We start from the raw sequence: 12,001 nt of genomic DNA, 5'->3' as shown, positions 1-12,001 counted from the left end.
TTTTCCCGTGGTCACAAATTTCACCTGAGCATGCAGAGGATATACAAACTGTTTCCATCAGAAAAGGCCCAAATATTTAGTCTATCTCAATCCCATAGTCACCCTAATCCCATTACTAATCCCTATCAGTCCTAACCTAAAACTAACCCTAGCTCTATTTCTACCACTGAACACACACTAAGCCTATACCTGCCATTAGTCCTAGGAAAAAAGATTTTATCAGTGAAACTAATACAGTGCATTTATTCATCTCTCCCCACATCAAAACTTCCCTAAAGTAATTCAATTATCCTGAGAAAGCTTCAACCCACTCAAAAACTTGGAAGTAGGAGGACATGACCATAACCTTACATGGAAATTCAGCATTAATCCTGACCTTAACTGCACATCTCATGCAGGGACCTGTGCAGAGCATTTCTCAAACAGCTGCCAGGTGGTGCAACCACTGCGTGGAGTGCCCAAGAGGATTTGGGCTGTGAAAACCCCAGATGACTTTGGTCGTCCTTTGACATTTCATCTCCAGTCCCAACATGCTACCTCTCCTTGCTATCTCTCAGGCACAGTTCTGTCAAGCACTCAGACACGGTTCCTTTTCAAAAGTATTCTTCTATTGTTCAGCCATTTAGTGGAGAGGAAGGGGTGCGAAGTACATCAGCTTCTACCCAACATGGCAGTGTAAGACATTTAAACTACGGCAACAAACAAACAAAAACTATTTCCATACGTCAGTGGATGGCAGTGCTGATGAGGAGCTCACAGTGAAAGGGAGCACTTCTGATGGGATGGGAGCTTCTGTACAGATAAATTTTAATCAGTTCCCTGCAAAGACTCCATTTGGAGGAGTTTCAAATCATATATGAACTCAGGTAAGATAAAATTAATTACTAACCAGAAGTTTCCATCACACAGGAAAAACTCAGTGCTGCCTAAACGTGACATAAAACATCAGGTCGGTAGAGACCTATAGGGCAAGTAGCAAAAGGAGCCAGGCAACTTGTGCCCTGAGTTATAAATCCACTCAATTTCTCCACAGTTCAAAGAAAATAAGTGTCATCATGTATCTCATGATCTCCATGTCCAGAATAAGTAATAGATTTGCAGTTGATTTCAAGGTTCCAAAAGAGAGGAGCTGTAACACCAGATCCCTCTTTCCCCAACACCGAAAAAATGCCAGCATATCTCATATCCTGCCTCCTTCCTGTTCTGCAGCACTCCAGCTTTACCTATCTCCCTTCCCTGCCTGTCTGTCCTAGTTCTCTACATCAACACTCCTTTGGGCATCTATTCTCCCACCACATCTCTTAACTTCCTATGTGTTTGGCCACTTCTTGGCACTCTGCATTTTCTTGGAAGCAAAGTCACGACTTTGAATATGAATATGATCATCAGACCAAGAGAATATAAAATTCATGATCTCAAAAAACAACTGAAAGACAAAAAGCGTTCTCTGCGTGGTTTACAGCATTGTTGTCTCCTTGTCTGTGACCTCCCTTTCCACATACACCATCTTTGTACCACATCAGGAAAACAGCCTTTAGAAGAGGTTAAAATCTGTCAGGAGCACAAAAGTAAACATTTTCATCATATCAGGGCATGACACAATTAAACCTCTGAAATGCTTCCAATACCCAAAGCTGTATCACTTCCAGAGCATAAGCCTTCACCTGAAGACAAGACAGAACTGTTAGAGAAGACAGATTCATTCAAAGAATTTGCAAATCTAAAGTCACCCCCCCATCCTATGCTCCTTTATTTCAGCCTCACCTTCTGATCTAGCAACTAGAAAACAAGCACATTCTCTAGATCTGTATTTACATCATTCTTCCCTGCAGGCTCAAATTTTGTCTCGGCCCCTACTCCCTGTTCACTGGGACATTCTGTCCTGTGCTTGCTGAAAGTTTGGCCTTCCACATGTGATTAACTGATCTCAGAAGAGGAGCTTCCCCTCCTCCAGATATCTGCTGTCTGAACAAAGCAAGAACAAGCCTGGGAACACCATGGGCAGCTTTATCCTACGTTATGCTGGCTGTGGATCAGTGTGCTTCAGGCCTACCTGAAGGTCTGGGGAAGGCTTTCCATAGCACCCCTCCTTTTACTGCTGTTTCACCTAAGGACAGCCCAACCCAGGGGTTTACTGGGGAAGGGGCCACCAGCCACGTCTAGCAGAGTAAATGCAGAAAATATTTGCTGATAACTTTCATTCTATCCCATCAGCTAAAAACATACATCCGCATGTAACTTGCGGTGCCTTCCAATGCCGCAGATGTAGGAAAAAATAAACCAGACATTTATCAGCCAAAGATCATAAGACATTCAATCTCCATAATACATTGTAATATATTAGATGGTCTACCTACTGAATATTACTCAAAGAATAAAGACATTCAGAGTATATTTTCTTTTGTACTACATTACCTATATATTTTGTGGTCAATACTGTGTCATCTATCTCTAAAATGAGCAGTTGGGAACCTGAAATCAAAATTTAAAAATATACATATATCCATGATTCTTTCTGAACATGGCACGCCATAGATCTTTGCAATAATGGTGCTGTTGGGTTATGGTCATTTCTTCAGCTCTGAGATCTTTTTCTGCACAAAGCAGTGAAAGGACAACACATGGTGAGTGGCATACCAAAGTACAGACTGCATGAAGTTTAACTGCATTTTTCCATCCTTACTGCCCTGCTAGCAGTCTCCACTCACTTGTGTTTCAGGCCAGTCATGCCCAGTGGGTCTCAGCCCAAGCTGCTTCTCTCCCAGCCCTGTCCCTGCGAGCTGACAGACAACAAAACTGTAACTGAAAATCCATTCTGCTGCAGAACTGACTACACCAGAACCATTTTGCATGCTTACAGTTAGCAAAGGTACTTTTGCATACATTCATGCACCCTTCCATTCTCCACTCCTCCACAGCAGAATAGAGAACATATTTTTGTATTTTTGTAGTGGAAATGTTGCCCAGTTTTGTCCGTGGAAGGCAGAGCTGAGATCTGGCTAGATGCCAATGTTCAAGTTCAGGAATGAGATGTTGCTGTATAACTCTGAGAGTGAGTTACTTTGCAGAGTCTGATCAGGCTTCAGGATTGGAGCATGCTCCTCTGTTGAATTCTCACTTTCTGCGCGCCTAAAAAAGGAAGAAATAGAAAGAGAGAGATGTTATTTGACCCCAAATGTTTGTCATCTCTTTGACCAGAACCAATAGGAATGTGAAGTAAGACAAGGAGCAGTAGCAGAGACTGCTTGAAAGGAAACCATTTCATACAGGACATTCTGTGTACATGAAAGGAGTGCCTGGATCTATAAGGAGACTGAAGGCTGCAGAGAAAGTCCTCCTTCAGATCACAGGGGAGCAAAGTACCTCCTGTGTTACGACATGATAAAGGCCCAGCCCACGAGGCACCAGGTCCTTTTAAACCATCTTTCTTAATCACAGGGAAGAGCACAAGCTCAAGTTCTGGTCTTCTATGGGACTACCCTACCTTGCAGTAAAGGAGCATGTGTACAAACATAGCTGGCAGTCACATAAGCAGATACAGGCACATGCCTACTTACATGCATGCAGAAGGGGCCAAAAATAAGCAGAAGTGCAGACAACACCAAGGATGAAGGAAGTTTGAAGGTGGATAGTGATGCAGGTAGTGAAAACGCAGCACACACCAGTGTTGAGCATGGAGCAGAGGGGGACTGGGAGTGTGGCAGGACGAGAGATGTGTAGATACACACAACAAAAGTGTGCAGTGGAGAAATTCTTAGACAGGAAAGACTTCATTAAAAGAGAGAGCAAAACACAGATCAAGGAGAAATAGAAACAGAAGCTCCAAGGGACAGAGAGAAACTATGACGTTTCAGCTCATAGAAGGCGTTAGTGGCAGATGGAACACGAAAAAGGGTGATGAAGTGTATGAAGAATCAGCAGGATTTGTGTTAATTTGCCAGCAGTGCAATGGCTGTGACTATACTGTGCAGGTGAGTGCCCTCCAGCTGTACCTTGAGTGATACTTACAGCACAGCACTGAATTTCCTGCGCAGGAGGTAGTCAATGACATCGGGGTCTGTCTGAAACAGTCTCCTGAGGATGTTATGCTGTGTTTCAGGAGAGACCTAGGAGAGACAGACAGACACTGCTCATGGTACCCTACTGTTATTTCTTTCCCATCATCTGCCTGAGGTTATAATATCTGAACCTCCCAGCATCACCTTCTAGCTCCTTCCTTCTAGGAGCTCCAATCTTTTTTTCCTCCTTCACTGGGACTTCTGAGAGAGAAACGGTACTGAGGTGCCACTCCAGTAGCTTTTGGCTGGTTGTTTCCTGTCCCAAAGGAGTTATTTGTGTGGGTAGAAAGTGACAGAAAAGATGAAACCTATGAATCAATAGGATTCTCTGATTCTATGACCTGTTTGTGGTATGCCCCTCAGCTCAGTCCTTATGAGACCAGTAACAACCCATCCCAAATTAATATTTACATGCACCATGAGGAATGAATCACATTTCTGCAAGTCACCTCGAGCCACCTGCTGTTAAGTGGGGCTGTGAGTATATCTTTGTACAACCATTAGGAAAGAGTTCAGAGAAGAAAAGGTCTAGAGAAGATGACCTGAGAAAGCTTCACCTACCATGAACAAGGTCTGATAGTGCTCAATCAGCCTTTGAACCACCAGTATGATAGCTGTACTGTCTTCAAAGTTCATGGCTCCAGCATCTTTTTCTCCAGGACTCTCTTTCTGAAGGATGTTGGGACCAAAGATAGTGGCCAAGTTTGAAACTGTCATTTTATTCCCAGGAATCTAGAAAGTAAGAACAAAGGAAAATTGCAGATGCAGCAGCATGCGATATCCCAGGATAGCCTCACAGGAACACGAGCTATTGAGTGACAAATAGAAAGTTGATCTGGGTCCAGATCAGTCTTCTCTGAACATAGGGCTAACCTCAAGGCTGCGTGGTGCAGCCTTTCCTTGCATCATTCCCACCTAACTCACTTTGACAAGTTGTACAAGTAGATGACATCACGTTACAGTTTGGGATAAAACCAATCTCTTTGCATCATGAGGAGAACTAGAGCTCAAATTGTCCAGAGAAACCAAAATCAACCTCAGTGAATCATGATAAGTTCCTCATGACAGTTGGAAAAACCTGGGGTTACTGCAAACCAGAAAAATGGAACTGAGAACAAATTAGACTCACCACAGAGAAGGAAATTAATTGAAAATGTTTGTTTTATCTTTTCCTGGTTTTTCTTCCTTTGCTTTAAAATGTTGCCTGCCCTAGTTTCTGTAAAAACAAATCCATTCCAGAACCTTACCTGTATGACAGAGTAGCATCAGGTGTGCAGTATAGGATTATCACCTTTAGCCACTGTTCTAATCAGATGAATGAAAAATGCACAAAACTCCTCAGCCTTTGGCTGGCTCAAGAGTATCCACAGGAGAGAGTCATTGCAAGCCCAAGGTGTCAAAGGATTAAGCCAAGCTTGCAATTAGCTTTGCAGAGTCTTCATCAACAAAGTTTAAACAATCCTTTGCCATAGAGCTGACCGTTGTGGATGAGCCTTACCTCCTGGCCATTGGGGCCCCAAGAGTTCTCAGCGTGCCGTGCCACCTTGCTAAGGAACTGCAGGAGACGGTGCAGCGTGTCACTGTGGCAGGGGGGCAGCAGGAAGAGCAGCAGCTGCAGCACAGCCAGCTGTTGTGGGCCCTCCATGGCTGGACAGAGAGAAGCTCATTGTTTAGTGCAGTTCCCAGTCTGCTAGACACATATCTCCAGCTGGACAGTTTTACTTTAAATTTGCAATAACAAGTTCTGGAGGGAGCCAGATAGGTTCTACCCTTTACAATAAATCAGTAAAGCCAGTATTTTATCCTGCCTGTACAGGGATGTAATTGCATTTAATACTGTGCAGACTGTGGCCAAAGACTGTCCTAGGCCAGTGAGACTATAATCTGGTTATTGATGTGGAAGCAGAGAATCCAGAATTTGAATTATCAAACATGAGAAGAAAGGATGGGAAAGAGAGACAAAGAGTTGGTAAACCAGACCAAGAAAGTATGACAATAGTAGCAGTGGAGACAGTCTAAAAATGCAGTCACCCTAACTGTGGAGGGTAGGTGGACCTGGACAGAACATTTGCAAAGACACCCTTAGGAGTGGAAACTACTGGGCTGAGATACTGCATAGCAAGCTGAACTGTGCTGTGGCCTGGTGAATGCACAAGGAGAAAATTTCCTTTTTTCCATACAAAACCAAAAGTAATGGGTGGACTGTGAAGAAAGAGAACAATGCACTCTGAGTGCTTACAGGCTGTGCTGAGGAAGGCTGTGTAGAGCTCCCTAGGAATCAGTGAATCTGGCATGTCACGAAGAAACTCTTTGAGCAGAGCAGCAACATCATGAACACTTTGATGCTCATCCAAGAAGACATCCAGCCCATGGTCAAACTCTTCTCTCAGCTTAAAAATGGAAACGAGAAGAATTAAACCAACAGTCACACTGTCAAAAAATGCTCCTTGTACAGAGCTGCTGAAAGGAGGCATGCCAGAACTCAAGAGTGGCTTGCTACTGACAAGAGGGAACTCTGAAGAGCCATTAGTTGAATGAGGCTTAACTGCTAAAGGCAGCTTGGAGAGATGAGGCTTGCTATCCAGAGCTGGGCAAAGGACTAAACAGGTTACAGATTGTTCGTACTCCAGTATATTCCTGTGATATTTTAGACTACATGCCAGTGTCTGCTTCATTCATTCACCTCCCACACAAGCATTTATCCCATGTATACGAAAATGCAGAAAGGATGCAGTGAATGCCTCACTTTACCTGCTGAACTCTTTTCTTGGAGCTCCCAACCCGGAAGATGCCCACCGTTTGGAGACCTGAGAGACAGACAGGTTAGTGCTCTGCATTCCCACAGCACCTTGCAGCACCAGGGCACGTTAATATCATGGAAACAGTTATCTTGCCCTGCTCATGAGGCAGTGTGTTTTTCTCTGTTCTTGGCAGAGAGGATAAGAAGAAAGCTTTGGGAGCTATAAGATTTGCTGGGGTTATCTGTGGCTCAGAGAGGAGATCTAACCTTAGTTACTCCAAACTATAAATTGGATTTACAGGGGAGGTTAAGGCAGCACACTAGGAATGGGTTGATTGATACACATGGGTGACATTCACCTCTCAGTCCAGTAGTTACCCCCAGCTTGGAGAACTCTCCCCAAGTGACTGCTCAGCAGTGCATCCTGCCCCAGAAATCCACTGCCTTCTTTTTTCTCTGAGAACTGCCAGGCCAAACAGCCCTGGCCCAACATTTACAGTGGCTTTAACCATCCTACTTTGGGACTGGTCATCTGGCTGGATGTAAATCCTTATTTACCATATGTTTCAATGTGTTTACAACATCTGTCCATAATCCGTGGGACCTGCCAGGTGATGGGGTTGAGGCTTAACATCTTTTTCTTGCCCAGGTTCCTTCGTGGATCCAGCTCATGGGGATGTGACAACTGCAGTGCCTCCAGCAGCTTGGAACTGTTGCCACTCAGTTCAGTGATGCAGTCCACAGACATGGCTCCCTGAGATGAAGCAGAGGTGATTCACAAGGTAGCAGGAACTGTCCCACAGGACCCCAGTACACCACCATGGTTGTTACCACAGAAGTTGGTGACAAAGAGAAGCATGGCCTCCAAATGAATGTAGAGGTCTACAATGAGCCTAACTTGGGTTGTTATAGAATCACAGAGGAACATTTCAACTATTGTGCCTTCATTTATGTGTATTGCTCCTAGTGTGAGGTGTTTCTAAAAACAGCTTTCCTACTGGGACAGAGCCTATACTGCATGCAGACACGAGGAAAGAAGAAACATCCCAAAAACAGCCATCTTTATGCAATATACTGGATTTAGTCACCTACATTGGAATTTCTCTACACCAGGATTTACAGGGATGTGAAAGAGATCAGGCATGGGTCTCAACTCCAAAGAAATGAAGCAAACTTAATCCAAGTTACTACATACATCCTCTCACAAAAAAAACAGAACTAAAGCCAAGGTGGTCAAGGCTGACCAGTTGCACCACCTTCCTTGCCCTTTGGTGCAAAGACAGTCAAACACTGCAAGCAGAACCACCTCAGCATCATTGCTCCTCTAGCAGTGAGAAGGTTCTCATCCTGCTTTGTGGCCAGGAAGCCAGCAGGACCCACCATCAACAATCAATTTCTGATGGGAGTTCAGAAAATGAGGTCCTGTTTCTAACTGCTACATTGCCAAAACTCTGACATGACAGATGCTGGTACTGCTCAAGATGACGTTATGCAACGGAGGGTCTGAAAAATCTACACTACTGATGTTGAATCTGCTCCCATTCCTGCTGTAATAGGAATCTGGCCTCGTGCTTCTGGTGACCTTGGCTTTCCTGAGCTCCGAGGCCCCATAACAGTAGTATAGACTGGCCCACTCCTCACAGTCCATCTCTTCCGTAGCATTAGTCCCTGAGTGCATGAACAGTAGCCATCACATTTGCCTGAGCCTCCCCCAGCCTGCAATACTATCACAATGAGTCTGCCACAGAGGTTAGCTCATTTTTGCAATCGTACCCTTCGCTGACTCCAAGAAGAGTTATGGTCAGGAAAATCTGGGGAAAGAGGCTCTTCAGGGAACACTTCGTAAGGTACCAGCAGACAGCCCCTGCCCAGCGGGGATCTCTTCTGCATCTGAGCACGAAAGTTTGTCACTGTTTCTTCCACCTCCACACACAGCCGGCGGCTGCTCTTCACTGTTTCTTGCAGTTGTCTGTTTGCACGGTCATTGGCAATGACTTGGCACAGTGGGATCCCAAAAGTCTGAGGAGAGCAGTCTAAGAAAAAAAAACATGGGAGACATGGAAAGTACTGTTAGCAGGGAAAATCAACTAGGGCAGCACAGGCCAGCTGCCAAGAACACATGTGCATCTTCAGGTAAAATAATTAACTCACAGAAGAGAATACCATGATACCGTGAAGGTAACGACTAGCAAGAGTGTAAGCAGGACTGCAGGTAAAACAGATTCAATACATGAAAAGGAGATATGTAGCTAGAGTCCAAGATGGCAGACCTGCAACTATCAGTCTCTGCTCTCAGTTTCTCCTCCATTTCCCTAGGAACCTGAACTGGGCAGAAGAAATATCCCAAGCAAGCCAGAGCAAAACCAAGGGGAGCTGCTGTCCTTGAAAAGGACTGGGACATTGCTGTGTTGGGCAGCATGGGAGGCAAGTGGGGAGAGCTCCATGTGATAGACAGCATGCTGAAGGAAGAGGAAGGAAATGCAGGGAATATGGCAACAAAAATAGTCTCCTTCAACATGCCTGTTGCAACTTGTCTCAGTTTTTTTGAACTTTCTTTTATTGTTTGCAACCCTATGAAGACACCATACCATCTATGAAGCATAGATTTTAAGTCACAGAAATATTTTATACCAAACATTATTAGCGAATTATAACCTCCAGTCTCCTACAGGGTTTGCATCAGCTATGTCAGTTCAGAGATGACAGTCTTGGTACTAATGACTTGATACTAATGTCAGTGCTGAGCAGAAAAGGACCCAGGGGTATTGGTCAACAGCTAGGGGAATATGAGTGAGCAGTGTGCCCAGGTGGCCAAGAAGGCCGATCGCATCCTGGCTTGTATCAGCAATAGTGAGCCAGCAGGACCAGGGAGGTGATCATCCCTCTGTGATCAGCACTGATGAGGCTGCACCTTGAGCACCATGTTCAGTTTTGGGCCCCTCCCTATAACAAAGACATCGAGACCCCAGAGCATGTCCAGAAAAGGGCAACAGAGCTGTGAAGGTTCTGAAGTACAAGCCTTATGAAGAGTGGCTGAAGAAACTGGGGATATTTAGGCTAGATGAAAGGAGACTTGGGTGAGACATCATCACTCCCTACAACTACTTGAAAGAAGGTTGTATCAAGCTGGGGTGGGGGGCCAGTCTCTCAAGCAAAAAAAAAGATAGGACAAAAGGAATTGCCTTTGAGTTGCACTGGGGAGGCTTATGTTGGATACCTGGAAAAAATTATTCACTGAATGGGTTGTGAAGTATTGGAACACACTGCCCAGTTACATCCCCATCCCTGATGATATTTAAAAGACATATAGACGTGATGCTTAGGGACATGGTTCAGTGGTAAACTTGGCAGTGCTAGGTCAATAGTTGGACTTGATGATCTTGGAGGTCTTTTCCAACCTAAGTGATTATGTGACTTTTTCCTCAAATAATTCACCCCTCCTTCCCTCCCAGCTCCTCGTGGATACTGGAAGACCTTTCCTTACTTGCAGCATACATGCCACCCCGGGCCAAAGAGTTTTGTAGCAGAACATGAGCCACAAATTCATTTTATAAATTATCACACTGCTGGTCAAAATTTTCTTTGAGTGGACTTTTTGTGCTTTGGTGAAGAAAATTATTAAGTGCTCAGTCCCAGCTGGTTGTGCACTATACTTCTGTCATTCCTAGCTTTTTGTCTTACATCCTTCAAGGGACAATAAAGTCAGAACTCAAACAGCAAGAAGAGGTTGAATGAGCAAGTAGACAAGCCCACACATTCATGCACACACACATTCACCCTTCTACAGTCTCTCATGGTTATGTATGCATCATTACACAACACTCTGGAGAAAACCAAAGCAACACTGGCAAATCACCTTGCTGACTTAAGATTCCTAGCTCAGCCCCACTAAAAATCACCCATTCTGTTTGAGAGTAGTGACCAAAACCCTGGCAGGAAGGAGGTTACTCACCTTTCTTCTCCTTTGAAAAGCTCTCCAGTTTCTGACGGATAGATTTACTGCCTTTAGGTCCAACTGTGGGAAGAAAAGCAAAGGTTCTGCATCATTAGGCTGCTTTGGCACAGTCCCACCTTGAAGCTGTTTACCTTTCTGCACCCTTGCAAGTAGAACACGTCCACAGGCACCTACTTCAGGTAGGGGAATACTGTGGACTTGACACAGTGGTGTTACAGGCCACGCAGGACAGCACAATGGCATCAGCTGTGTGGGGGACTACTATCATAGAATTACAGAATCATAGAATCACCAAGGTTGGAAAAGACTCTACAAGGTCATCCTGTGCACCTATCACCAATAGTTTTCTCTAAACCATGTCCCTCAACTGACAATTGTCCTCTTGAAGTAGAGGAAGGGGCCCCTCTGAAGCCTGACACCTGGACTGCAGGATCCCATAGCACTAAACTGTGGGTTAAAAGCAATTCAAGAGTGGGACTCACCCCCATCCGGCTAACAGCAAGAGGCATCTGAGAAGTGTGACTGGAACAATCACTCTACAGCCTTCATTGCTATAGAGCATGTCATGGAAGATTGCTGCCCATGCATGATAGTGGAGAGCAATAACTCTCCATGGGGCCTCTTTCCCACATCCTTCTGCATTAAGGCCAGACTCTTGAGCCCCATGTGTGATATGACAGACCAGGGTAACATATTCCCACCCACTGTTTGCATTTCATTCTCCATGCATTTCTGCTGTGCCCACAGCAATTACTCCAGCCTTCTGCCTGGCTTAAGACAACACCATACCTTAGTGCACCTTCCCAGCTACCAGGCATGGTAGACATGTAATCCAGCAATGCATGACAACCGCAAGCTAGTGCTTATGAAATACAATGCAGGCAGCAAAGTAATAGGCATTACAAAAAACAATGAACCACAGCTGATCTTTCTGGTGGCATCCCAGCTTCCCACATCGCACTCCTGATGCTGCGATAGCTATGGAGTGTGTGGGATATGCTGCAGACAGCAGACAGCATATAGGCTCTTGCACATGAAAGGCCAGTGGTAAAAGCCTTTGCTGACCCAAGGCTGTAGAATAAAAGTGTTCTGGCCACTTTAAATCCTGTCACGTTATATGTGACCCTGAATTAATAGCGATGTTCTAATCATCACCTAAACACTGGGAAAGCTACTTTAATTCAGACTCAGAGGTCTGGTCTTGACACTGGAAAAAGGAATACAGCCCTATAACTTTTTTTGTTTGGT

At 44.7% G+C, this 12,001-nt stretch overlaps 1 protein-coding gene across 3 annotated transcripts in view; it reads right to left on the bottom strand.

The window, feature by feature from the left end:
* Positions 1-223: 223 nt before the first annotated feature.
* Positions 224-12,001, bottom strand: part of LOC104912183 (rho GTPase-activating protein 6-like) — an 18,163-nt gene continuing 6,385 nt past the window's right edge. For all 3 annotated transcript variants that reach the window (XM_010715262.3, XM_019618200.1, XM_019618201.2), the window contains exons 3-11: positions 10,751-10,813; positions 8,572-8,831; positions 7,357-7,552; positions 6,810-6,865; positions 6,298-6,448; positions 5,557-5,705; positions 4,620-4,790; positions 4,009-4,106; positions 224-3,129 (exon numbers count right to left, since the gene is read on the bottom strand). In XM_010715262.3, coding sequence (XP_010713564.1) covers positions 3,000-3,129; positions 4,009-4,106; positions 4,620-4,790; positions 5,557-5,705; positions 6,298-6,448; positions 6,810-6,865; positions 7,357-7,552; positions 8,572-8,831; positions 10,751-10,813 — 1,274 coding nt within the window. In that variant the 3' untranslated portion in view covers positions 224-2,999. The remainder of the gene's footprint in view (positions 3,130-4,008; positions 4,107-4,619; positions 4,791-5,556; positions 5,706-6,297; positions 6,449-6,809; positions 6,866-7,356; positions 7,553-8,571; positions 8,832-10,750; positions 10,814-12,001) is intronic.

This window comes from Meleagris gallopavo, chromosome 9, assembly GCF_000146605.3.
Source record: "Meleagris gallopavo isolate NT-WF06-2002-E0010 breed Aviagen turkey brand Nicholas breeding stock chromosome 9, Turkey_5.1, whole genome shotgun sequence".
In the NCBI taxonomy this organism is placed as follows: Eukaryota; Metazoa; Chordata; class Aves; order Galliformes; family Phasianidae; genus Meleagris; species Meleagris gallopavo.
This window is presented reverse-complemented; position numbering and strand designations above follow the sequence as displayed.